The sequence below is a fragment of the Podarcis liolepis genome, assembly GCF_965112155.1.
Source record: "Podarcis liolepis genome assembly, chromosome: 16".
NCBI lineage: Eukaryota > Metazoa > Chordata > Lepidosauria > Squamata > Lacertidae > Podarcis > Podarcis liolepis.
Window position 1 is genome coordinate 43,929,160 of NC_139567.1, and position 26,987 is coordinate 43,956,146.

Sequence of the window (26,987 nt, forward strand, 5' to 3'; positions counted from 1 at the left end):
AGGGCCTTTTCAACACTGGCTCCGGCCTGGAGGAACGCTCTGTCTCATGAGACCAGGGCCCTGCAGGATCTGATTTCTTTCCGCAGGGCCTGTAAGACAGAGTTGTTCCACCTGGCCTTTGGCTTGGAATCAATTTGATTCCCTCCCCCTCTTTCTTTTTTCCTTTCTCCTCCTGTGAAGAGGCTGCATCTTAATGTTTTAATGTTGTATTTTATTCTTGTTTTTAAGTTGTATTTTAATCAACTTGTTTTTATTATTGGTTGTTAGCTGCCCTGAGCCCGGTCTTGGCTGGGGAGGGTGGGGTATAAATAAAAATTATTATTATTATTATTATTATTATTATTATTATTATTATTAGCCTCTGGTAGACCATCTCCATCTCACCTCCCAATTAACACTTCTGGGTTTACACCCTCAGAGTTCCTCTTCCTTCTTTCCCTCTCTTCAGGTCCAGAACATCAGCCTTGCGGAGGGAGAGACGGTCACCGTGGAGACGCTGGGGGGCGTAGAGCCCGTCGCCCTGGCCAACGAGTCCTTCCTGATGCGCGGGCAGGTGATCCGCGGCCCGACCAATCAGGTTGTGGTGCGCTTCCAGAGCCCGTCTTCCGCCAATCCAGGGACCTTTCATTTCCGGTTCGAAGGTGAGGGCGCAGGTCCTTCACCTACCACTAGGGGGGGACATGCAGCTGATTTATTCTAAACCAGTGGTTCCCAGACTATTTTTGTTCATAGGTGAATTGCCACGCCCACTTTTCTCTCTGGCCACGCCCAACCCTGGCATGTGCCCCTGCCCTCTCTGGAAGGTTTCCCCAGAAATGAAGGGGGGGGACTTTCCCCAGCCTTGTGTGGTTCAAGTGTTGGACTAGGACCTGGGAGGGCAGGGTTCAAGTCACGACTCAGCCATGAAGCTTGATGTCAGGCCAGTGACTAACCTACTCCCTGGTCCTGAATGGGGTAACTGTGCTCCTGAAGGTGCGCAGCCTGGGAGTCATTCTGGACTCACAGATGTCCATGGAGGCCCAGGTCAAGTCTGTGTCCGGGGCAGCTGTTTACCAGCTCCATCTGGTACGCAGGATGAGACCCTCCCTGCCCGCAGACTGTCTCGCCAGAGTGGTGCATGCTCTAGTTATCTCCCGCTTGGACTACTGCAATGCGCTCTACGTGGGGCTACCTTTGAAGGTGAACCGGGAACTACAACTAATCCAGAATGCGGCAGCTAGACTGCTGACTGGGAGTGGCCGCCGAGACCACATAACACTGGTCTTGGAAGACCTACATTGGCTCCCAGTACGTTTCTGAGGACAATTCAAAGTGTTGGTGTTGACCTTTAAAGCCCTAAACAGCCTCGGTCCTGTATACCTGAAGGAGCGTCTCCACCCCCATCATCCAGCCTGGACACTGAGGTCCAGCGCAGAGGGCCTTCTGGCGGTTCCCTCGCTCCGAGAAGCCAAGTTACAGGGAACCAGGCAGAGGGCCTTCTCGGTGGTGGCGCCCGCCCTGTGGAACGCCCTCCCACCAGATGTCAAAGAGAACAACAACTACCAAACTTTTAGAAGACATCTGAAGGCAGCCCTGTTTAGGGAAGCTTTTAATGTTTAATAGGTTATTGTATTTTAGTGTTTTATTGGAAGCCGCCCAGAGTGGCTGGGGAAACCCAGCCAGATGGGCGGGGTATAAATTATTATTATTATTATTATTATTATTATTATTATTATTATTATTATTATTACCCCCCTGAGCAGCAAATGCTGGGAATGAGAAGCAGGAAAGGGTGTTATTTTTATGCATGGCCCCAAAATATACACGTCAGGATTCTTGGAGCGATCTTTCTCGCTGCGCCCACCCACCCCCTTGTTGGCAGATGCAGGTGAAGAAATTCACAGAGCCTTCTGCTCCCACCCGATGCCCGCCTGCCTGTGGATTCCACCAGCCCGCCCACGCCACCAGCCCGGGTGCCGTGGCAGCGCCAGGATTCCCTTCCCACCCCCCTCGCAGCTGCAGCGCAATTAGCTAATTGGGAGCACGCTAATCGCTGTCGGAGCTAATCGCCGAAGCTGGCAGGTTAGAGCGGGCACCCACCAAAGACTCGCTTAATGGGGAGATAATTGGTCCCAGCAATTAACGTAATTTGCGCGGAGCACCGGGAGAGGGGGGGTTGGCATAGAGAGAAAGATATATATATACACACACCTGTCTCCCAGCCCCACGGTGCGCCCCGCCAATGTTGACACACCCTGTCACAACAGCTGAAGCCCCCAACACACACACAACCCCCTTTCTCGCAACTGGCACCAGAGGCGGATTTCGGGGAGCGTGACCAGTTCAGCCGCACTGGGTGCAGAGCCTCGGCGTGATGTCACTGTGATGTCAGGCGGAAGGTGATTGGTGGCCGGGAGCCAAATTTTGATGTCCTGCAAAATTTGAAATTTGAGACCCCACAGTCTGCCCCTGCTGGCATCAATCCCTGCCTGTGCCCTTTCCTCCGGCACATGTGGCGAGTGGAATCTGTTAGGAGTATTTGCACCTTCTAACAACCTTGGTCCAGCTCTCTTTATCATCCAGCTCTCACTTCCGTACATCACTAGCTGGACCATCAAGAAGGCTGATTGCCAAAGAATGGATGCTTTTGAATTCTGGTGCTGGAAGAGACTCTTGAGAGTCCCATGGACTGCAAGAAGATCCAACCTCTCCATTCTGAAGGAAATCAGCCCTGAGTGCTCCCTGGAAGGACAGATCCTGAAGCTGAGGCTCCAAGACTTTGGCCACCTCACGAGAAGAGAAGACTCCCTGGAAAAGACCCTGATGTTGGGAAAGATGGAGGGCACAAGGAGAAGGGGACGACAGAGGACGAGATGGTGGGAAAGTGTTCTCGAAGCTACCAGCATGAGTCTGACCAAACTGCGGGAGGCAGTGGAAGACAGGAGTGCCTGGCGTACTCTGGTCCAGGGGGTCACAAAGAGGTGGACACCACTAAATGACTAAACAACAACAACAAATAACCTTGGGCCTGTCCCCTTCTATCTGCAAAAGCTACCTCGCAAGGTTGTTGTGAAGATTTAAAAAAAATAGATGAAAACAGTATGCTCCTTGCATGAAAGATGGGATATCGCTGCAATAAATAAGTGAAATAAATAACAACAACCAACGCGCAACATAGAACCCATTCGTCATATTCAGAGACAAAATCGATCCCAGATAGGGCTGTGTTCATGTGTTTATTTCCTTATTGCTGTTACACATAGCTTTGCATTTAAAATCTCTATTAAATCACTTTGAATTTAGAAATAAATATTTAAAGCCTTAAAAAAAGATGTATAAATATAATATGATGTTCCTTTAACAACCCCCTCCCAACACACATAGATTTATATTTAAATCTGTAGCAGCAAATCACTTGAAGTAGTTAAATATTTAAAGCCTTTACCCCCAAAAAATCTGTAAAAAATATACCGGTAATAGAATTCTGTTCCTTTAATCCTGCGCTCCGATCCGCAGCAAATCGCTTTTAAGTAGATAAAGAAATCAACATCTAGAAATGCTTTTCTTAATAGCTGTATGAATGGAATGGGTCACATGCAATGCCACCCTTACTCAGAGTAGACCCATTGAAGTGAATTTGGTAGTTTGGCTCTGTGAATCTCAATGGGCCTGTTCTGAGGAAGACTTAGTTGAGAGACCACCCAGTATTTTTATATATTTATTTATTGTTTATTCTCTGGGCATAAAAAAAGGTGTCAGACTAATTCCAGATGAAGCTTTGGCTTCCTTCGACTAGTAGAGAAAAACTGTGTCTTTTTACAATTGATCTCTTTTCCCCTGACTTCTACCTCTTAATTTCACTTTAAGGATTTCCCCCGCACACACAACATAATTTCATATTATGTTTTGAGACGGTCTAGTATTTTGAGAGTTATTGCCATGATGTATTGATTTTGCATTTGTTCACCCCAATCATTGAATCATGGAGTTGGGGGCCCCCAAAGGTCATCCATACCAACCCCCTGCAATGCAGCAATCAGAACTAAAGGATAGCTGTCCTACCTCTGCTCAAAAACCTCCAAGGAAGGAGAGCCTGCCACCTCCCGAGGTGGTGTGTGCGAGAGCCATTTTAGGCACGCAGTATTTACATGAATAGTGTGGCATAGTGGTTAGAACTGGGGACCTGGAGGAAGGCAGGGTTCGAATCCCCACACAGCCAGGGGGGCCAGCCGCTGAACTCTCAGCTGAACCTTCCTTGCAGGGATGTTAAGGGGATGAAATGGGGAGAGGAGAAGCACCTCAGGTTCCTTGGGAAAGAAATATAAATGTAATAAATTATTATTAATAATAACAAATACAAGTTGAGTTAATAAATAAACGACATCACACCTTGAACTCAGCAAGGAACCACAATTTGGATGCGCTACAAACATGCAACGTCAGATGGCGCCAGAGAGCAGGAAATATTTAAATGCCATTTTGCATAGGGTTTCCCCCGTTTGTTATAATCTAATTTCTGACTTATTTATAGCGTGTTCCCCCCCCCCCTGCGTGTAGACCCACCCCTTGTCAAATCTGATTCTCTTTCAGTGGGGAATTTGTAGGAAATTCACCCCAATCTGCTCTCCGCTTTCTGCCATACATTTAAATCACAGCCCAAGAATCCTGGGAACTGTAGTTTGACTTCTCACAATGCTACACGTTTCCTAGCTCCCTTAGCAAACTATGCTTCCCAGGATCCTTGGGGAATGTGGGCGAGTGTTAAATGAGTTTTTAATGTACACAGCCCAACTCTCCCCATCTCTTTTTCCTTTCCCAGCCTACCTGCTCAGCTGTGCGTTCCCCACGCGCCCGCCCTACGGGGAGGTCTCCGTCACCAGCGTGCACCCGGGTGGCACCGCCTGCTTCTCCTGCGCCACCGGCTACCAGCTGCAGGGCCAGCACTGCCTGACCTGCCTCAACGCCACCCACCCCTTCTGGAGCGCCCGGGAGCCCACCTGCGTCGGTGAGCAAAGCCAGAGGGTACAGGAAGGGGGGGAGCAGGTTGTGGGTTTGGGAACTGGCAGGGCATTGGACCTCAGCAAGCTTGTCCGGCTGACCTCTCCCTACCGTTGGGCAAATGGAGGCAGCTGCCGCAGGAAACCCAGAACCCTCTAGCTCAGGGCTGCCTCCGCTGGTTAATTTTAATATTGCAAATTTTTAATATACAGTGGTACCTCAGGTTATATACACTTCAGGTTACAGACTCCGCTAACCCAGAAATAGTGCTTCAGGTTAAGAACTTTGCTTCAGGATGAGAACAAATCGTGTGGCAGCGCTGCAGCAGCGGGAGGCCCCATTAGCTAAAGTGGTGCTTCAGGTTAAGAACAGTTTCAGGTTGAGAACGGACCTCTGGAACGAATTAAGTACTTAACCCGAGGTACCACTGTATGTGTGTGTGTGTATATATATATATATATATATATATATATATATATATACACATTTTTATTAGTTTTAAACATGTTAATTATCATTCATACAGCAAAACTTTTCATCTTATACCATAATTTTCGGACTTCTGTCAACACCTTTGATGATTTTCCGTCCTTATCACTTATTATGCATTTCTTAATTTCCTATGACCTTTAGTTATCTTTAACTAATAATTCTACTCATTATCTTTTTTTGAAATATTTCAAATAATTCACCTTACAAAACTTCTTGCAAACCTACTAGCGTAATCTGTTCCTCACAATTACTTTTCAAAGAGTCCGTAAATTTACTCCAGTCTTCTGTGAATCTCTGGTCCTGCCGGTTTAGAATTCTTCCCGTTAGTTTGTCTAATTCTGCATAGTCCATCAATTTCATCCTCCAATCTTTCGTCGGTAATTCTTGCTTCCAGTTTTGTGCCTATAATATTCTTGCTGCCGTCATTGTGTACAAAAATAACTTACAATCCTTTCTGTTTATATCATCACCTACAATGCCAAGTAAAAATGCTTCTGGTTTCTTAATAAATGTATATTTCAACATTTTTTTCATCTCATTATATATCATTTCCCAGAGGTTTTTCACTTTTTTAACATTCCCACCACATGTGATAAAATGTTCCTTCATTTTCTTTACATTTCCAACATTTATTACTAACTTTGTACGTTTTAGCTAATTTCAGAGGTGTAATGTACCATCTATACATCATTTTCATCACATTTTCTTTTAAGGTTAATATTGCATTTTTTACATACCTGCAGCCTGCCCTGCAACCCTGCAGTGTAGGACGGGTAAGGAATGTTGATGGCGGTGAAGAAATAAATTGATATTGTTGAAGAGGGTGGCGGGGGAGCCCTTCCTGTAGCCCCACTGACGCGTCCCTTCTCTCCGCAGCGTCTTGCGGCGGGGTGATCCGGAACGCCACGACCGGGCGCATCGTCTCGCCAGGCTACCCTGCCAACTACAGCAACAACCTGACCTGCCATTGGCTGCTGGAGGCTCCGCAGGGACAGCGGCTACACCTCCATTTTGAGAAGGTCTCCTTGGCTGAGGACGACGACAGGTTGGCAAGAGAGAGACCTCGAGTTTTCGGGGCGACGGGGTCATGGGGCACTTGTTCCCAGGATGTCCGGGCAGATCTCACACTGAATCCCCATTCCTGCCTCTGGGTGGGGTTATAGAATCATAAATTGTATGGTAGGAATGAGCCCCCAAGGTTCCCAACGTGGGTCACACGCCCCCCCACAGGGGGGCAATTTGATTTTTAAGGGGAGCAATTCGAGAATGAGTTATTAACAGTGAATGGCCTTTTGGGCTTCCTCCACGTGAATAGGAGTTCACTTTTTGAATAATAAGAATTATATGTCGGTGGTGACATCATTCTACCCGGACACTGAGGTCCAGCGCTGAGGGCCTTCTGGGGGTTCCCTCAATGAGAGAATTGAGGTTACAGGGAACCAGGCAGAGGGCCTTCTTGGTAGTGGCACCCGCCCTGTGGAACGCCCTCCCACCAGATGTCAAAGAGAACAACAACTCCCAGACTTTTAGAAGACATCTGAAGGCAGCCCTGTTTAGGGAAGCTTTTAATGTCTGATGCATTACTGTATTTTAATATTTTGTTGAAAGCTGCCCAGAGTGGCTGGGGAAGCCCAGCCAGATGGGTGGGGTATAAATAATAAATTATTATTATATTATAATTATTTTAGAGATGCTTAGGTGGGGCACGGCCAAAAAAATAGCTTGGGAACCACTGATCTAGCCCCAGCCCCCTGCGAATTCAGGAACCACACTTAAAGAATCGCTGGCAGGGGGCCATCTGTTCTCTGTTTAAAAACCTCAGATGAAAAATAGAATTGCAGAGTGGGCAGGGAGGCCACAAAGAAATGGATTTAGGGCAGGGTGGCGGCCACAGTTGAGCAGAACGGAAGGCGGGGGACACACTGAATTATGAAATTCCAAAGTCCTCTCCTGCCCCAAGGGTCATCCAATTAAACTTTGCAATTCTGACCTTTCTTTTTTTAAAAGCGTGCTGGGATTAAGCCACTTCCTTTCCCCCCTCCCAGGTTAATAATCCGGAACGGGAACGACATTGAGGCTCCGCCCGTGTACGACTCGTACGAAGTGGAATATCTGCCCATCGAGGGTCTGGTCAGCACCGCGAGGGGCTTCTTCATCGAGCTGACCACCGACAGCAGCGGGGTGGCCGCTGGCATGGCCCTGCGCTACGAGGGTGAGTTGGCAGAGGGCACACGGGGCAAGGCACTGGGCTTGTTCCTTTAGGACAGCTACTCCCAAAATTTTAGGGGGGCCCTGGGGTCCATAAACTCCCCCCTAGTGCCCCCACCCTATTAAAATGCATTATTCAGAATAGTGGCTTGCATGACCCACTAAGGAAGATAATAGAGGAGTAAATTCAAAACAGTAGCAATTAATTGCACCATTATTTCAAATCCAATTAAAGCTATTTAGTTTAATTCGTTCAACAAAGCAGATAACTGGAGCCTGTGATATCAGGCGGTGGTCCTCTGTACCTCCAGGGCCCCCCTGCTGCCCCCTTGTAAGTGGCACTGTAAGGGAATCACACTGCCCTCCAGGGGGCGCTGCCACTCACATTGGGAACCAGAGCTTTCGGCTGCCATACTTTTGGGGGGTGAGTGCCATGGGCACTGACATTTCCAGCCGGTCCCCTTTCCCCCCCCCCCACAAGAGGCAGAAAGAAAGAGGGCATCCAACCCCTTCACTTTCCCAAAGGATTTGCGTAAAAGTCAGCCATGGTAGAATTAATCATAGCCTAGAAATGGGCATAGAGCTGAAAGGGGAAGTGTCCAGAAGAGCTGCTCTATCCCACTTCCTCCTTCAGCTCTATATGCTTTTCTTTCTTTCTTTTATAAAAAAAAATTTATTAGTTTTTCAACGTATCATTTTCAACAATATTTAAACATACTTTTACATCTTATACAATTTTTTGAACTTCCACCAATCACATCTGAGAATTTTCCAATCAATTTACTTAATTTACATTTCTTATTTTCACTATTACATTTAAATCTCATAACTAATATCTCTCTTCTTTCTCTTCTTTGCAATATTTCATATATTTCTCCTTAGAAAACTTCTTGTAGTCCTACTAGCGTAATTTGTTGATTACAGTTGCTCTTCAAGTAATTCGTATATTTCTTCCAATCTTCTGTAAATCTCTGGTCCCACAGGTTTCAAATACCTCCTGTCATTTTATCCAATTCTGTGTAGTCCATTAATTTTGTCTGCCGTTCTTCTTTTGTTGGTATTTCTTCTGGCTTCCATTTCTGAGCCAACAATACTCTTGCCAGCTCTATATGCCAAGGGGGCAGCGAGTGGGAGGGGAGGCTCGGAGGATTTGTGGGTCCTTGCGGAAGACCTCAGGGGTGCCCATTTAGCTGCTATAGGAATAACGAGTATGACAGGAGGTTGAATGCAGGTGAGCTGTGGTGTCAGGGAACTGCCATCGGCTCAGGAGGGAGAGAGCAAAAGCTGAATGGATTAGAGAGCCTCCAGGGATCGGGAGAAGAAATTCCTCTTCAACGGAGGAGAGTAAAAATGCCTCCAGTGGACAGAAGCTGCAGGAGTCAGAAGTGGTGAGGTGGTGCCAGGACTCCTTGCTGGGGAAAAGCGGGGAGGAGAGGGGTCCTCCGCTACCCACACCCCCCTTGCGCAAAAAGTATCCGCGCAGAGAGGGGAGGCGCAGACTGGGCGTCAAGAAGCTGCTTTGCTGGGGAAAGTTTAGGAACCGCCCACTCACGGATTCTGCCAGCGATTGAGCCAGCCACGGGAGAGTGGGACTCCGGACAGATAAGGTTTATTTTGGCAGCAAAACAAGGCTTCACAGCCAAGCAGGGAGATATTTGCCCGCTTGCTCTCGAGCAACCCCTTGGAAACATTACATGTGGCATGCTCCAAGACAAGCTGCCGACTAGCTCTGCAGAGGCTCCTTTTATTAGCAGAAGTCAACAATTGGAAACAGCAGTGAAACCACCGTGAACAGGAAATTTCCTTCTAAGCACATTTCCAGCATTAGCAGATACATGTGTTATCAGGTGTTTCCCTAAAATGTTTTCCCCAATACTTGATTACGTCTGCGTCGCCGGTCATGCTCCAGCCAAGCTTTATGTCTAGTAACCAAATCTGCGAGAGGACAAACGGCCAGGGGATAAACCCTGTTTTCTAGCCAAGAAGGCAAAAGGCCAGGGAGCGTGGGCATGACGCTCCTTGGCACACTGTTGCATGCCTGCTGCGAGGTTTGCCTCAGCACAAGCAGGGCATCACCTCCACGAGCTGCGGTCATCCAGCTAGTGAGCCCTGCCCGTGAGGGACCCCCGAACACTCTTGAGTGTGCCACCAGCTCTCTGACTGATGCCCTCTCTCTCTCGCTCTGCCCCTTGCCAGCCTTTGAACCCGGGCACTGCTATGAGCCATTTGTCAAGTATGGGAACTTCACCACCAGCGACGCGACGTACGCCGTGGGCACCACCGTGGAGTTTGCCTGCGAGGCGGGATACACCCTGGAGCAAGGCTCCGTCATCATCGAGTGTGTGGACCCCACCAACCCCCAGTGGAACGAGACAGAGCCGGCTTGCCGAGGTGGGTGCCATGTTGGAAAGCTTTGGCCGGCTTACGGGGGCCGCATTGGCTGGCTTCTGGGGGCCACAGGCCAGTCGTGGTTCGACCCAGAGGATGGAGGATAAACAGAATGGAAACTAGCCTACCTTTCAAAAGTAAATACAGCTGTACCTTGGAAGTCGAACAGAATCTGTTCCAGATGTCCGTTTGAGTTCCAAAACGTTCAGAAACCAAAGCGCGACTTCTGGATCACAAGCCGCGTCGGACGTTCGGGTTCCAAAGAACGTTCACAAATCGGAACAGTCACTTCCAGGTTTGTGGCGTTTGGGAACCAAAATGTCCGTGGACCAAGGCGGTCGGGATCCAAGGTACGACTGTATTTCCTCTCTTGCTCCACCCCCTTTTGCCTCAGGCCCCTCCCACCACAGACACACGGCCCTGGGGGGGTTGCTCAGAAGAGAAGGCGGCCCCCAGCTTAGAAGGCTTTCCTACCCTTGCTTCAAAATGCGTTCGCAAATACTGATGTCGTTTCTGACCTTTATCGTTCTAAACTGATATTTGACCTTTATTGTATTGTTGAGGTCAAGGTCACATGCTTAGCGGCCTTTGCAATTAAGTGGTTTATTGACCAAAAGAACAGTAAAATACAACAAATGCCCCAAATTTCCGGGACGTTGTTCTGTCCTCCTCTGGCATACTGGAAACCTACAAAGGGTTAGGAACAACCAGGAGCTTAAAGTAGGGTTGCCATACGTCTGGAATTTCCTGGATACACCCGGGATACTGCAGTCGGAAGAAGTGTCCGGGTGGAAATTGGCCAAAATGTCCGGGAAAATCCTGATGCGTGGCAACTTATGTCGGCAGTGTTGTTTTTGCCAACTTTCCTTAAAAATAGCTCACAAACTTCTCTCTTCTTTGTGATTTTTCAACTCATGTCTATATTTTGGCGGATTTCCATAAAAGTAGCTCACAAACTTCTCTCTACGCAAAATTTTCACTTTTTGAAATATGACAATCATAGCTTAAAGGGAAATCCTAGTGTTTCATTTGCGAGCAGGGCTTGCTGCTGAGCACCGATTGCAAGCCCTGTTCTGATCAGTGGCACAAGGAAGTTCCCCAGCCTGCAAAGGCTGCAGTTAATAATAATAATAATAAAACATTATTTATACCCTGCTCTTCCCGGTTCAAAAACCGGGCGGCTAACAACAAATCAAAAACACTTAATTATAAAAGCAGCATAAAATACAGTATAAAAACATGAGTAACAATAAAAATCAAAAATCAGTTGGATAATCCCCAGGGCTAGCTGGCTGAATTGGTCCTTCTTGAGCCAGCAAGGAGGCCAGGGGAGAATTAGCTGTGGGGTTTCAGAGTGGGTGATCTTCATAAAAAGGGGAGAGGGAGGGAAGGAAGGGGAATAAAAGATCAGGTTGAATTCAAATTAAAGGCCAGGCGGAATAGCTCTGTCTTACAGGCCCTGCGGAAGGAGGTTAAATCCTGCAGGGCCCTGGTCTCATGGGACAGAGCATTCCACCAGGTCGGAGCCACCACTGAGAAGGCCCTGGCCCTGGTGGAGGATAGTCTGACTTCCGTAGGGCCCAGGACCTCTAAACTATGGTTATTCATGGACCTTAAGGTCCTCTGTGGGGCAGACCAGGAGAGGTTTGCCATCCACAACACAGCCCCACTGATCTCTTTCCACACCTCTCCTGCAGCCGTGTGCAGCGGGGAGATCACGGACGCCGCCGGGGTGGTTTTGTCCCCCAACTGGCCGGAGCCCTATGGGAAGGGCCAGGACTGCATCTGGGGTCTCCACGTGGAGGAGGACAAGAGGATCATGCTGGACGTCCAAGTGTGAGTTGTGCCCCTGTTTGGATCATTATTTCACAGAATCCCAGAACTGTTGAGCTGGAAGGGAGCTCAGGGGAGCCCAAGTCCAACCCCCCAACCCCCCGAAATGCAGGAATCGCACCAGGTTTTCCTACTGCAGCAGGAACTCAAAACGGCTTGCAAGGTTTTTTGTAAGCTGCACAGCTGCAGCCCCGTGAAAGAATACGTTGTCAGTTCAATTGTGCAAGTTTCAGCCACGGGAATTGGCTTCAAATTGACACATAGCATTGTTCAGCTGTGGAACTCCCTGCCACAAGGCAACAGGGTGGCTTTAAAAGAGGATGGGACAGATTCAAGGAGGAGGAGGAGGCTCGCCCTAGCTACTTACCCTAATGCAGAGCTGTAGCTACGGGGGGCGGGGGGGGGGCTAGCCGAGTTTTTTGCTCAGGGTGGAGCCTCCAGAGGGGCATCCTTGAGGCTCACTGCTTGCCAAACTTGGTGTGTATATATATATATATATATATATATATATATATATATATATATATATAAAATTATTAGGAATTTCAACATAACAGTTTATCACAAATACATCATCCTCATCCCCCCCCCAATTTCCCCCTCCCCCAAAAAGAAAAACCCACCCCAGACTTCCCTCAGCTCCTCTCTCCGGTTTCTCAGCGCATATTATTCTCTGCATATTATAAAATTGTAAAGATCCTTAATTAATCTATCAGTATGTTACCAATAAAAAATTTGTGTATGTTTATTCAAAACCTGCCAAGGTGTTCAGTTCATTTTGTTGTTTCCTTAAGTACTTTGTAAAAGGTCCCCATTCTTCTTTAAAGTCACGTAGTTTGTGTGTCAGTTCCGCCAATTCCACATAGTCCATCCGCTTCTCTTGCCACAGTTCTTTGGTGGGGATTGCCAAACTTGGTCTTTGACCCGGGTGAAATAAAGCCTAGTTTTGCCCTTGCCTAATGGTTAAATTCTACCTTCACCATCCAAAGCAGTCTACCTCAAGCACAAGGCAATCCTACCCAGAAATTTGCTGGTACAGTGGTGCCCCGCAAGACGAATGCCTCGCAAGACGAAAAACTCGCTAGACGAAAGGGTTTTTCGGTTTTGCGTTGCTTCGCTAGACGAATTTCCCTATGGGCTTGCTTCGCAAGACGAAAACGTCTTGCGCTTTTTTCTTAAAGCCGCTTGAAGAGGCGCAGTTGCGACGGACCGTGCTTCGCAAGACGAAAAACATTGCAAGACGAAAAGACTCGCGGAACGAATTATTTTCGTCTTGCGAGGCACCACTGTATGCGTCTTGGTTAATTGTTGGTTTTGATTTTTTGGAATGTTTTGGTCATTGTTGAAGTTTTCCACAATCAGGCAGTATATAATTTTTATGAAAATAAATAAATAAATAAGGCCCACTGGATCCCATTCCAGCAGATCTGGCATTCTGATTGCGCCGTCAGTGAGCAGCCGTCAGGCTTTTCTTAATCGGCACCTCACTCCGCTGCCCCCGCCATCTTGCAATTCCTGCACCGTAGGGGGTTGGACTAGATGACCTGTAGGGTCCCTTCCAAACCTACAATTGTTTCGATTCGTTTCAGGTTACGCCTTGGCAAAGGAGACGCGCTGACTTTCTATGACGGGGACGACTTGACGGCCCGGATCCTGGGCCAATATTCCGGCCCCCACCGGCGGTTCAAGCTGTACACCTCCATGGCTGACGTCACCATCCAGTTTCAGTCGGATCCGGGGAGCAGCGTCTTGGGCTATCAGCACGGCTTCATCATCCACTTTGCAGGTACGTGCAGAAGCCCCTGAAATTTTGGAAGGCACTGCCCTCCCTGGTGTGGAAAGAAAAGAAAAACAGGTTTCTATTTCCCTCTGTGTTTCTCTATTGGTTTCCTTCTTGGGGAATGGGGCATATTAAGGAGATGGAAATCAGGATTGCATCCAGCTGGGTCCTACTCAGAGTAGACCCACAGAAATCAATGGACCTGCGTCTCCCAGGTCCGTTCATTCCAGTTGGTCTGTTCTGGATATAACCCTCAGAAACTGAGAAAATACAATTTGCTTCGGCTTGTGTGCGCCGCTCAATTTAAGAAACTCAAATTTATGAACAAGGCAGCCAAATGCAGAATCATATAAGCATGAAATGTGCACCAGAATCACGCAGAAGGATAAAAACTTGGCATATACCAAGGTCCACATTACAAAACACAAAAGCTCAAGTCATGAGGGAGGCTGCAAGACCTGGTCTAAATTGAAGAGTCTTCCCAGAAAATATATAAAACAGACCTTAGCTGTGGTTCCTGAGGGGGTTGGACTGGATGACCCTCGGTGTGCCCTCCAACTCTCAATTTTGTGATTCTAAAGGGAGGAGTCCCGTCAGCTGCTCCACCCACTTTTACACCTGGCCACGCCCACCATGTGTTCGCCCCTCCCACCTTTCCCCAGAAGGTGGACCATTAGGCAAGGGGGGCAAAGTTCTTCCTCCTTGCCACCCCCATGATAGGCCTTTGGTCTCACAGAATCAGATTTTTAGAGTTGGAAGGTCATCTAGCCCAACTCCCCTTGTAATGCACGAATCACAGCTAAAAAATGCCCGGCAGATGTCCATCTAACTTCTGCTCCACAACTTCCCGAGGGAGTTTGGTCCACTGTCAAATACAGGGGTCAGCAGCCTTTTTCAGCTGTGTACTGGTCCACTGTCCCTCAGACTATGTGGGGGGCCGGACTTTATTTTGGGGGGGGGGGAATGAATGAATTCCTATGCCCCACAAATAACCCAGAGATGCATTTTAAACAAAAGGACACATTCTACTCATGTAAAAACACGCTGATTCCCGGACTGTCTGCGGACCAGATTTAGAAGGCAATTGGGCCGGATCCAGCCCACGGCCCTTAGGTTGCCTACCCCTGGTCAAATAGCTCCTACTGTCAGAAAGTTCTTCCTAATATGTTTTTAATAGATAGATACATAGATGATAGTCTTAATGTTATTGCTATTTATTTGTTTCTTAATTATATAAATAAATATAAAATAATATTAATAATATTAAATCTGAATGTGTTGAGGTACATGTAGTTCATCTGGTTAGAGGATGGTGCTGACAACGCCCAGGTTGCAGGTTCGATCCCCGTAAGGGACAGCTGCATATTCCTGCATTGCAGGGGGTTGGACTATAGATGATCCACAGGGTCCCTTCCAACTCAATAATAATAATAATAACAATAATTTGTTATTTATACCCCCCCCATCTGGCTGGGCCAACAAAAGATGAAAAATACATTAAAACATCAGTCATTAAAAACTTCCCTAAACAGGGCTGCCATCAGATGTCTTCTAAACATCAGATAGTATAGCATACAATCTTCTGTAACTAAGACACCTCTGGCTAAAAGATTATCAAATGCAATTAAATTAGCAGGTGCAGGAAGTACCTATAAATAAACGGCAGATCCTTTTTCTTAAATAATCTCAAAGCCAAAATTATGCACCTAGGATCAAAAACTAACTAAAAAAACAACATGTTGAAAGTGTATACATTTACAATCTGTAAGTATCCTATCTAAATTTCCATTTTTGTTAAGGAAATATTTTATGGTCAGCAGGGACACAAACAATTGCTGCAAATACATACATACATCTTCTATGAGGATGCCGTTGCACTTGTCGCTGGTCCGAGAGGGCTGGAGAGTGCCTGGCCTCAGCTGCCTCCCTCTGCCTACCTCCCTGGGGTCTTCCCCTGACCTCTGCTCCCGGCTTCTTTCCCTGCAGAGGTTCCCCGGAACGACACCTGCCCTGAGCTCCCGGAGATCCCCAACGGCTGGAAGACCATGTCCCACCCGGAGCTTGTCCACGGCACCGTGGTCACGTACCACTGCTACCCCGGCTACGAGCTGGTGGGCACCGAACTCCTGATGTGTCACTGGGACCTGATGTGGAGCGGGGACCTGCCCTCCTGCCAGCAAGGTGAGCCAGTGGGGTGCGGAGGAGATCCTGCAACTGCCGGATTTATAGGGCTGGCCTAAGACCCCGGACACCAGGGTTCAGATCCCTGCTCAGCCACAAAGCTTGCTGTTGTGGGATGTGACCCATGAGAGCAGTCAAGTACAACATTCCTTGTTTTCCTAGAGAAGACATGCGAGGGAATGCTTGGTCCACCCAGTCAAATCTTCCTGTTCCTCCTGTCTGGAGCATCCTTCCTTTTGCATGGGATAGAAGGTGGGCGTGACCTTACCTGTCCAGGTAACAAAAGGACAAGTCACGCAGCACACACACTCTCTTTTTCACTTCCCTTCTTCATTGGACCAGCTTTTTAGCTAGAAATGCTCTGCTCTGCTTTCAGCTAGCAGAGGCACTGGGATTATTCCCCCATATGGGGTAGATCCACATGTACATATTTGTAACTAAGTCTGCCTTCAGGGATCCAACTGTGGACTGATGTAAGTAAACTTATTTCACTTTACTTTACTTCTTAATTGACTTTAAATAAGATTGTGGCCAACAAAGGTCCATATAGTTAAAGCTATGGTTTTCCCAGTAGTGATGTATGGAAGTGAGAGCTGGGCCATAAAGAAGGCTGATGGCCGAAGAATTGATGCTTTTGAATTCTGGTGCTGGAGGAGACTCTGGAGAGTCCCATGGACTGCAAGAAGATCAAACCTATCCATTCTTAAGGAAATCAGCCCTGAGTGCTCAATGGAAGGACAGATCCTGAAGCTGAGGCTCCACTACTTTGGCCACCTCATGAGAAGAGAAGAGTCCCTGGAAAAGACCCCTGATGTTGGGAAAGATGGAGGGCACAAGGAGAAGGGGATGACAGAAGATGAGATGGTGGGACAGTATTCTTGAAGCTACCAGCATGGGAGGCGGTGGAAGACAGGAGTGCCTGGTGTGCTCTGGTCCAGGGGGTCACGAAGAGTCGGACACTACTAAACGACTAAACAACAACAAATATTGTGGCATCTTTATTCTTTTTAAGATGGATTCAGGGAAACTTACCAGGAACATACAATTCAGTCTGAGCCAGACTGAATTGTATAATAGTGAGAGGCTCACACGAGCCTGCAACCAGCTATCTGCTGTGCTGTGTAAAGGGGAATGTTAGCTGTGCCAAGTAAAGGAACTTGCTAGCGCAAGTTAGGAAGGATATTAATAAACAATATATCCTCTCCTGCTACCCTGAACATTGCCACAGCTGGGTGGTGTCGGCCCAGGCGCTGTCTGTCTCAGCCTAACCGTACCTTGTGAGGGGGAGAGGGAGCCACTTCTGGAAGACTGGATTACCTTCAAGACTGGATTACCGCAATGCACTCTATGTGGGGCTTTCCCTCCTCTTGATGTGGAAGCTGCAGTCACTGCGGGATGCTGCAGCACGATTGCTGACAAGAGGAAGGCCTTGTCAGCACACCTCTGCTCAGAGATCTGTACTGTCTGCCGTTTTGCTGCCAGGCCAGGTTCAAGATCTTACTATGAGGATAGAAAGCCTTTTACAACTTGGGACTAGCCTTACCCACTCGACATGCCTCCATCAGTGGAACTGGCTCTTTTCCAGCTGCCACATAATCCCTGTTCCAAATTTGCAAGAACTCAATGTTATAGTGTGGCAGCGCCTACAACTTTGGAACTCCCTGTCTATTGATATCAGGCAAGCACCTTCGCTGTCCTCTTTTTGGTAACTGATAAAAACGTTCTTGTTTTCAGGTCTGAAGAAAACCGATGCAAGTTTTAACTTGTTTTTAGTCTGTTGGTATTCTAACTTTGGGAAACACTACAATTGCTATTGGTAATTTTTCTTACTGATAGTTTTATTGTTTTGTAAAGCACTTTGAGGTTTTGGGGGGTTTTCTGCAATCAAGTGGGGTATAGATGAAATGAAATGAAATGTAAATATGTATCCCTATTGGCCTCGTCTGTCAAAGAGAGGAAAGATCCTGATGTCTGGGCAACAGGGGAACATATTTGCAAGATCAGGTCTGTTGTAGCTTTACCTGAGAAGGAGGATCCCAGTTACATCCTTCCACTCTCCTTGGAAGGAATGCTCTTTCCCATCTAGTGTCCAACACGACGGCTTTAATTTCTCAAATTGCTCTTCTTAATTATTCTCCGGACGAGCACACAAGACTTCTTAAGCGTCCAAATTGGAATTTGCAATTGGCTGAGGCAAGAGCTCCCCCTGCTGGCCTTTGTGATGCTGCTGCTGCTTCCTGCCTCTGTACAGAGTCAGATTGTGGCTCCATCAAGCCCAGTAGTGTCCGCACGGACCGGCAGCAACAGCTCTCCAAGAGGGTTTCGGGCAGGGAGCCTTTCCCCCAAGCCTTACCTTGAGATGCTGCTGTCGGAAATTGAAGCTGGGAACTTTTGGCCCTGAACTACGGTTCTCCCTCCCAAAACTCTGCCAGGATTCCAGTTCAAAGGCTGATTTAAACAGAAGCACTGGAAATTCTCTTATATCAGATGGGTCCTTCGAGCTTAGCAGTGCTGACACTGACCTGCAGTAGCTCTCCACTGAGCTACCCTGCCCCTTCGCCACCCACCACGCTGCCCCATTCTCTCCCTCTCCAGTGACCACCTGCCGGGACCCCGGAGATGTGGACCACAGCCGGCGCATGGTTTCCGAGAACAAGTTCCCCGTGGGCTCCACCGTCCAGTTCATCTGCGACAAGGGATACGCCCTGGCGGGCAGCGGCGAGATCACCTGCCACGACCGGCAGGCCGGGGGTCCGAAGTGGAGCGACCGTCTCCCCAAGTGCATTCGTAAGCTGTGCGGGGTCTCTGTGGCTTCTCCAGCTCGGTTCCCCTACCCGCAAAAAATTAGAGCCACTGAAATTTGCAGGCATCACTCACTTAAGGTCCATTAATTTCATCACATGGGGTGAAAGATTCCTGCATTGCAGGAGGCTGGACTAGGGGACCTTCACGGCCCCTTCCAACTCTACAATTCTACGATTCTAAGTGCAAACTGTGGAACTCCCTGCCACAAGAAACAGCAGTAGCCACCAATGAGATGGGTTTAAGTGAGGATTGGACAAAATCCCCGTTTCTGGAAACCACAGGAGGGGAGAGTTGCTCTTGTGTTCGAATCCTGCTTGTGGGTTTACCAGAAGAGGCATCTGGTTGGGCCCTTTAAGAACAGGGTGCTGGATTAAATGGACCCTCTTTTGCCTGATCCAATAGGATCTTCTTCTGTTCATAGGCTCTTAAAAGACCCTGGAGGTACACTCCATTGTCTCTCGGGACAGACAGCTGCCAACAACAACAGCCCTCTCCATTAATTTCTCTCTCTCTAAATTTTTATTCAGTTTTTTTAAATGTAAACCTACAACAACAACAAATACAAAATACAAATATTAAGATTACTCTGAATCTCTTGAATTCTCCCCATCCCTCCCATGGGTCCTAATGATAACCTTTACAGCGGCATATCAATACTGTCCAAGTTTTATCCTTCCAAGTTATTCACACTTTCCATTAGTTTACGAGTGTAGTTAAAACATCCTGCTAATGTTCTAGCCTGCCTACAACATTCTCATAAAGAGATCGTAAACTTTCCCTCTTTCTTTTTTTAAAGTTCTTGTTGTCCTCTTGATTTCTGAGGTTCCCAGTTAATTTTGCCATTTCGGCACAGTCCATCAACTTGGCTTGCCGTTCTTCCTTCCATCTCTGGGCTAGCAGCAGACCACCTCCCTTAATTTGAATGGCTTAGGCAAAACGAGTCCTGGCTTCTCCCAAAGAATCCTGGGAACTAAAAGTGCAGAGAGTTGTTTCCCCTATTCTCCTCCCAGAGTGGTGAAACAACCAATCCCTGTTCACAAGGAACTCTGGGAACCGTAGTTCTGCGAGAGGAATAGGGGCCTCCTAACAACTCTCAGCACCCTGAAGAAACTACCATTCCCAGGATGCTCTGGGGGAAGAAGCCATGGTTGTTTAAAGAGGCAGCACAGTGCTCTAAAGACACGGTGAGGATGCAACCCAAGGGCTCATTAAGATTTGGGACCAGCTGTTGTTAACGAAACTTTCCTCTGCTGTGCAGAAGATATCACTGGGTGCATTTTAATCTGGTTGCAAAGACAGGCTCACCCACAATGTGGATATCTAGCTCCGGATATAATTTTGTGAATAATTTTGCGTCAACGCTGCACCTGGGGCATGTTTTATCTCCCTCCGCTGTGCCATTTCCGCCTTCCTTTTCTCTTTCTCTCCTGCGTAATGAAAGGAAGGAAGAGAATAGACCGGCGTGCTAATTTATGCAAATAATAATATGCATATTTCTGTCATTTTAATCTGGCTTCTAGGGGGATAGGCGCCTTGTAACCAGCTTTGAAGATTCGTTTCTTTTTCCAATTCAAAACATCTAGAGCCCAGTACAAACTCCTAAGTCCCCACACCAAAAGCCAGTGGTGGTTCAGTTCTTCAGCTGCAATTCCTTGACCCTTTGGCTCCCTTCCAATGCAACCCTTATGTGGTGTAATAGTTTCATGTCACACAAGGATCTGGGAGACCATCATCATCATCATTTTTAATTTGTATACCGTTTTTCTATCTTACAATACTCAAGGAAGTTTACAAGCTGAAGAAACAAAAAATGTGCATCTTATAACAATCTAATGCAATACAGAAATGTGATAATAAAACATAACATTAAAACAGGCAGCCTACATCAAAAAGTAACATTCAACAATCATTAGAATATTATTAAATAATAATAACATATAAAAGTTAAACAGAAATCCACTCAACAGTTACAAGAAGTAATTTCTAAACTATAATCAATAAAACAATGGCAAGCCTCAGTACGTAAAATAATACAATACAAATTGAGAAGCAGAGACTAGAGGGTGGGACAAGGCAGGTGGAAGGAGCATAGCTGTCAACTGTCCCTTATTTGGCAGGAAAGTCCCTTATCCCAGTGCTGTGTCCCGATGCTGTCCCTTATTGATGATGTCCCTTAAATTTCCCGGGTTTCAAAGGAAGCAGCTCCTCTCCCTCCCTCCCTGCTGGCCAGGGAGGAGGGAGGCTCCAACTGTGTTGCTTGGCTGCGTTGCTCACCCAATAAGGAGTCTAAGAACGACTGGGGGGCGGAACTTGCATGCCTTGTGCTGATCAAATCGGCTGCGTTGCCTGGGGACTCGCCTTTGCTCAGCGCTTCCCAGCGGAGAGGTGACGGTGGTTTTCCTTGCTGCATCCCCTTTGCCGGGTTGCTGCGCTGTGGGAACCACCGCTTGAGGCTTCGTTTGGCTGCTGGCTGGGCTTTCTGCCTTTGGCTCGGAAGGGCTCAGAAGTTGAACATACCTGTGTTTGGAAAATCCCTTATTTTGGCTGCTGATCCCTTATTTTCAAGGCTGCTGGTTCCTTATTTTCAAATCTGTAAGTTGACAGCTATGGGAAGGAGGCCTTGCCTGATGGAGTCTCTCCCCTCACCAGGGTTCGAATCCCTGCTCAGCCACACAAAAGCTCATCTCTCAGCTTGGCCTACCTTGCAAGGCTGCTGGGAAGATAAAATCAGGAAGGCCGGGAGAGGGGGAGGAAGGGGAAGAGCTGCTTTGATCTCTTCTAGCGTGGAGGCAAGATATAAACGGTAAGAAATAAACGGGAGTTTTGCACTTTTCAGCGGAGGTCTACGAGCCCTGCCACAACCCAGGCAGCCCTGACCATGGGGCACAGAACCCCGAGAAAAGGCTCTACCAGGCCGGGGCGAGCCTGCGCTTCTCCTGCGCCAAGGGTTACGTGCTCCTGGGCGACGCCACCCTCCGCTGCGTGCCCGGCCACCCTTCCCAATGGAGCGGCTCCCCTCCACTCTGCAAAGCGGGTGAGTCCCTCTGGGTGGCGCAGCTGAGCGGGGGGGGGGTTTGCTGGGGCCGCCCTCCCCTGCAGTAGTCCAGCAATCAGTTATGGCACCCTAACTCTGCCCTTTACCCTCTCCCTCTCTCTGCCTTCCTACTGCAGCCTCCTACGATGAGTTTTATACCAATCACAACTTGGACGGTGAGTCGCCTTCTTTTTGCAAAGGGAAAGGAGGGAGACCGTTGCAGCCCAGAGCGAGGGCAGTATTCTTAGCGACCCACAGACCTCTTTGCTGGCCACCTGCGCCCCTTCCCCTACACCCAGGTCCCACGCAGCTCCTTTGCCAGCAGAGGGTGGCCCCTTTGAGCAAAACCCACCAAGAGACAGTGGAGTGTCAAAGGAGGACCTGGGGGAGTAAAGGTAAAGGGACCCCTGACTATTAGGTCCAGTCGTGGCCGACTCTGGGGTTGCGGCGCTCCTCTCGCTTTACTGGCTGAGGGAGCCGGCGTACAGCTTCCGGGTCATGTGGCTAGCATGACTAAGCCGCTTCTGGCGAACCAGAGCAGCGCACGGAAACACCATTTACCTTCCCGCCGGAGCGGTACCTATTGATCTACTTGCACTTTTACGTGTTTTCGAACTGCTAGGTTGGCAGGAACAGGGACCGAGCAATGGAAGCTCACCCTGTCGTGGGGATTCAAACTGCCGTACTTCTGATCAGCAAGCCCTAGGCTCTGTGGTTTAACCCACAGCAAGCTTTAAATCCCCCAACTCTGGTGTGAAGTTCACTGGGGGTAACCCTGGGCCAGTCACTGTCTCAGCCTAACCTGCTGCGGTATGAACACAGAAGAAAAATGCAAAGAAAGAAATGAATTAATCAATCCGATATCCGCCCCTAGGCAGCTCCCACCTAACTGGCTTCTTGCTGCCTGCCAGTCTCTGGGGCTGACAGCTTCCCAATTCGCCTCTGCAGTCTCAGTGTTGCCTCTTGTAGAACTAAGCCAGGAACAGGAGGAGGGTGGGGACAAAACTAGGACCAGGTGCGCAGCCTGGGAGTTATTTTGGACTCACAGCTGTCCATGGAGGCGCAGGTCAGTTCTGTGTCCAGGGCAGCTGTTTACCAGCTGCATCTGGTATGCAGGAAGAGACCCTCCCTGCCCGCAGACTGTCATCAGAGTGGTGCATGCTCTGGTTATCTCCCGCTTGGACTACTGCAATGCGCTCTACGTGGGGTTACCTTTGAAGGTGACCCGGAAACTGCAATTAATCCAGAATGCGGCAGCTAGACTGGTGACTGGGAGTGGCCGCTGGGACCACATAACACCGGTTCTGAGAGATCTGCATTGGCTCCCAATATGTTTCCGAGCACAATTCAAAGTGTTGGGGCTGACCTTTAAAGCCCTAAACGGCCTCGGTCCTGTATACCTGAAGGAGCGTCTCCACCCCCATCGTTCAGCCCGGACACTGAGATCCAGCACCGAGGACCTTCTGGCGGTTCCCTCATTGCGAGAAGTAAGGTTACAGGGAACCAGGCAGAGGGCCTTCTCGGTAGTGGCGCCTGCCCTGTGGAACACCCTCCCAGCAGATGTCAAAGCAATAAACAACTATTTTACTTTTAAAAGACAACTGAAGGCAGCCCTCTTTAGGGAAGTTTTTAATGTCTGACACTGTATTGTTTTTGATATTTGGTTGGAAGCCGCCCTGAGTGGCTGGGGAAACCCAGTCAGATGGGTGGGGTATAAATAATTTTATTATTATTATTATTATTATTATTATTATTATTATTATTATTATTGGCTCTGGTTCCGCCTACCATTGGGTTCTTTGCCTTACCTGTCCCATCAGGGCCCTACCTACCTACCAATGCTCCTTTCCCCCTCTGGGAACAGAGTCTCAGCTGGCCCCCATTCCCTCCCGCTGACCGCCTCCCTCTCTTTCCCTCCCCAGCCGTGGCCAAAGTGGCCCCCGCTGCAGACCCCCTGCAGGGCAGCAACGTGGCTTTCGCCATCTTCCTGCCGGTGGCCGCTGTGGGACTCCTCCTCGGCGCTGTCTACCTGTACATCTCCAGGTGAGCTCTCGTGGCTGTGTGGACACACTGCATCACGGGGGGGGGGCTGCTTCCTGGTTCGGAAGGAGGATCTCCACCCCCATCATTCTGCCCAGACACTGAGGTCCAGCGCCGAGGGTCTTCTGACAGTTCCCTCACTGCAAGAAGCAAAGTTACAAGGGAACCAGGCAGAGGGTCTTCTTGGTGGTGGCGCCTGCCCTGTGGAACGCCCTCCCACCAGATGTCCAAGAGAACAATAACTACCAGACTTTTAGAAGGCAGCCCTGTTTAGGGAAGCTTTTAATGTTTGGTGCATTACTGTATTTTAATATTTTGTTGGAAGCCGCCCAGGGTGGCTGGGGAAGCCCAACCAGATGGGCGGGGTATAAATAATAAACTATGATGATGATGATGATGATGATGATGATGATGATGATGATGAAAGCCTCTTTTTCCCTGCCACCCCAGAAACCAAGGGAAGCCGTCACTGCAGCTGCCCCTATCGGGCTCCCACCCCTACGATCACATCACGGTGGACTCGGCCTTCGACAACCCCACCTACGAGACCGGAGTAAGTGCCAAATCCCTCCCCTTTATGAGCGCGGAGAAATTCGGAATCCCTTCTTCAGGCGGGGCAGGGTTAACCTGCGGAACTCCCTCCCACAAGATTGCAGGGATCGCCACCGACTTGGGTGGCTCTGGAAGAGGGACAGGCAAATTCATGAAGGAGGAGGAGTGGAGGACTACAAGCCACAAGGGGAGATCTACTCTGGAGGCAGAAATGACAGTTTCTGGAAACCCCGGGAAGGGAGAGGGCTCTGGGGCTCAAATCCCATTTGCTGGCCTTCACATTGGGGCACTTGGTTGGCCACCATGAGAACAGTGCGTTGGCCTGGTCCTGCAGGACTGATTTTCTGCCCCCCACTTCCTTAAGCCTCAGCCGAGGGGAGGGTGTGGGGCAGGGTGGGTGGGTCACCTGCCTTGGTCCCATCAATCCAAGTGCCCAACCCTTTGCAGGCGTTTTTCTCTCCAGGAGGTCCGGGAGTATGAAGTCTCCATCTAGGGCAGGCGCCACTCTCGAGGGGAGAGCCGGAGGGGCGGGCCCTGCTCCCCGAACCACCACCGCAGCCGCCCCACAACAACCCGCCCTCCCTTCGACGACTGACCGACTCCGTGGCTGACTGACCCACACCCAGAAGGACTTGTAAATACCTCCCGCCCTGCCCTACAGACGGACCCCCGAGGGAGAGGAACATCAGGGTCCTGTGTGAGCTGGCGGCCGGCGTACTTTCTCTCTCTGTCCTTCCCCCTTCCCCGATTCCAAGGCTTCCCGACCCTCAGAGCCTAGCGCTGGAACAGGGGCAAAATCTAGGCTCCCTACAGCATGCTGCACCCCCAAACATCCTGCCACCAACTAGCCTGCGATGGATGCCATCCCTTCCTCAACACCACATTCTCGAACCTCCCTGCCTTTCTTAGCTACAACCATGGTTTACTGGAGGGGGCTCCACAGCCATGGTTTACTGGAAGTGGCTCCACAGCCATGGTTTACTGGAAGTGGCTCCACAGCCATGGTTTACTGGAAGTGGCTCCACAGCCATGGTTTACTGGAAGTGGCTCCACAGCCATGGTTTACTGGAGGAGGCTCCACAGCCATGGTTTACTGGAAGTGGCTCCACAGCCATGGTTTACTGGAAGTGGCTCCATTACCATTAATTTACTGGAGGTGGCTCCACAGCCATGGTTTACTGGAAATGGCTCCATTACCATTAATTTACTGGAGGTGGCTCCACAGCCACGGTTCACTGGAGGAGGCTCCACTATCATGGTTTGCTGGAGGGGGCTCCACAGCCACGGTTTTCTGGAGGCAGCTCCACTACCATAATTTACTGGAGGTAGCTCCACAGACATAGTTTACTGGAAGTGGCTCCACTGCCATAGTTTATTGGACGCGGCTCCACTGCCATGGTTTACTGGAGGCGGCTCCACTGCCATAGTTTATTGGAGGTGGTGCCACAGCCACGGTTTACTGGAAGTGGCTCCACTACCATGATTTACTGGCGGTGACTCCACTGCCATAGTTTACTGGAGGCGGCTCCACAGCCACGGTTTACTGGAAGTGGCTCCACAGCCGTAGTTTACTGGAAGTGGCTCCACTACCATCGTTTACTGGAGGTGGCTCCACTACCATGGTTTACTGGAGGTGGCTCCACAGCCATGGTTTACTGGAGGGGGCTCCACAGCCATGGTTTACTGGAGGGGGCTCCACAGCCATGGTTTACTGGAGGGGGCTCCCTGGCCATTGAAGCCCTCATTTTGTTTGGATGCCGAAAATTCCAAGCCTGGGCTCCAGATGCATCTCTTGCCTCCTCTTCACTTCCACCTCCACAGACTGGTGTTTGCACCATTGAGCGGGCATTTTCCTGCCCCCTCCTTGCAGGAACTGCAGGTTCAACCTCTTGCCCCTGGTGCTAGCCCACCCTTTGGGCCCCAGGCCCTGAGATGACCAGAAGTGAAAAATGAAAAGCCCCCAAATGGTAGGACCGGCAACTCAAGGTTCAAAACATCACGCAGGAATTTTACAAGGACTTTTTAAAAATAAAATAAAAAATTGAGAAGGTAACATGAATAGGGGGGGAGAGAGATGTTTAACACCCACCAACCCCTCTTGTGAGTCTTGCCTTTTGGGGGGCAGAGGGGGAGATTGAACAAGTGGGGCATAGACTCTGCCTCCCACACTGCCCTCTAAGGAGGCCCTACAGGAAGTGTGGGGAACAGCACTTTGTGGAGGGGAAGCAAAGGTTTCCCAGACCCGCCTTAGAAGCCTGGTTGTGGGAGGGTTATGGGTCATTGGAGAGGAGGGTGGGCCAATTGTGACCCAGGAGGGGCCAGCCCTAGAAGGCTGGAACAGAGCCTAGGTGGGTGACAAAGGTGTCTGACTGCACAAGGAAAAAGTCAGTTTATTCCAGATGGGGGTGAAACTCGACTCTGGCTGCCCCTACACAATTCACACTTTTTGAACCGAAAACAACAGCAGCCCTTCGAAAATTCAGACGTCTCGGAATTTTGCAAGGCCGTTCCATCAGATGGGTAATGGGTGCAAGAAATGCATATATACACACATGGGCAAAGTCCACATGCCAGCTGCCAGGGCATATAACATGCAAATGGGCATTGTTTCGAGTTGAGTGGGGCGGATGCTTTATTGAGCTGTTTGCATGAGGCAAAACGGTATATCCAAATGTGTCTACCAGGAGGCAGCTGTGC

General features: G+C 49.1%; 1 protein-coding gene across 5 annotated transcripts in view; it reads left to right on the plus strand.

Moving 5' to 3' along the window:
* The window catches only part of SEZ6 (seizure related 6 homolog), a 114,412-nt gene extending 87,924 nt beyond the window's left edge, over positions 1-26,488 (plus strand). Inside the window, exons 4-18 of one of the 5 annotated variants that reach the window (XR_014520069.1) lie at positions 449-641; positions 4,799-4,984; positions 6,346-6,514; positions 7,515-7,681; positions 9,874-10,068; positions 11,763-11,901; positions 13,488-13,684; positions 15,665-15,859; positions 18,455-18,646; positions 21,501-21,698; positions 21,836-21,874; positions 23,621-23,741; positions 24,189-24,291; positions 24,738-25,417; positions 25,532-26,488. Coding sequence is in view for 1 of the 5 variants with exons in the window: in XM_083479814.1 (XP_083335940.1) it covers positions 449-641; positions 4,799-4,984; positions 6,346-6,514; positions 7,515-7,681; positions 9,874-10,068; positions 11,763-11,901; positions 13,488-13,684; positions 15,665-15,859; positions 18,455-18,646; positions 21,501-21,698; positions 21,836-21,874; positions 23,621-23,741; positions 24,189-24,291; positions 24,754-24,783 (2,124 nt within the window). In the remaining 4 variants the exon portion in view is untranslated. Of the gene's footprint in view, positions 1-448; positions 642-4,798; positions 4,985-6,345; positions 6,515-7,514; positions 7,682-9,873; positions 10,069-11,762; positions 11,902-13,487; positions 13,685-15,664; positions 15,860-18,454; positions 18,647-21,500; positions 21,699-21,835; positions 21,875-23,620; positions 23,742-24,188; positions 24,292-24,737; positions 25,418-25,531 lie in introns of those variants that run through there. The other 4 variants (XR_014520070.1, XR_014520071.1, XR_014520072.1 and 1 more) reach the window with 4 other exon arrangements.
* Positions 26,489-26,987: the final 499 nt, after the last annotated feature.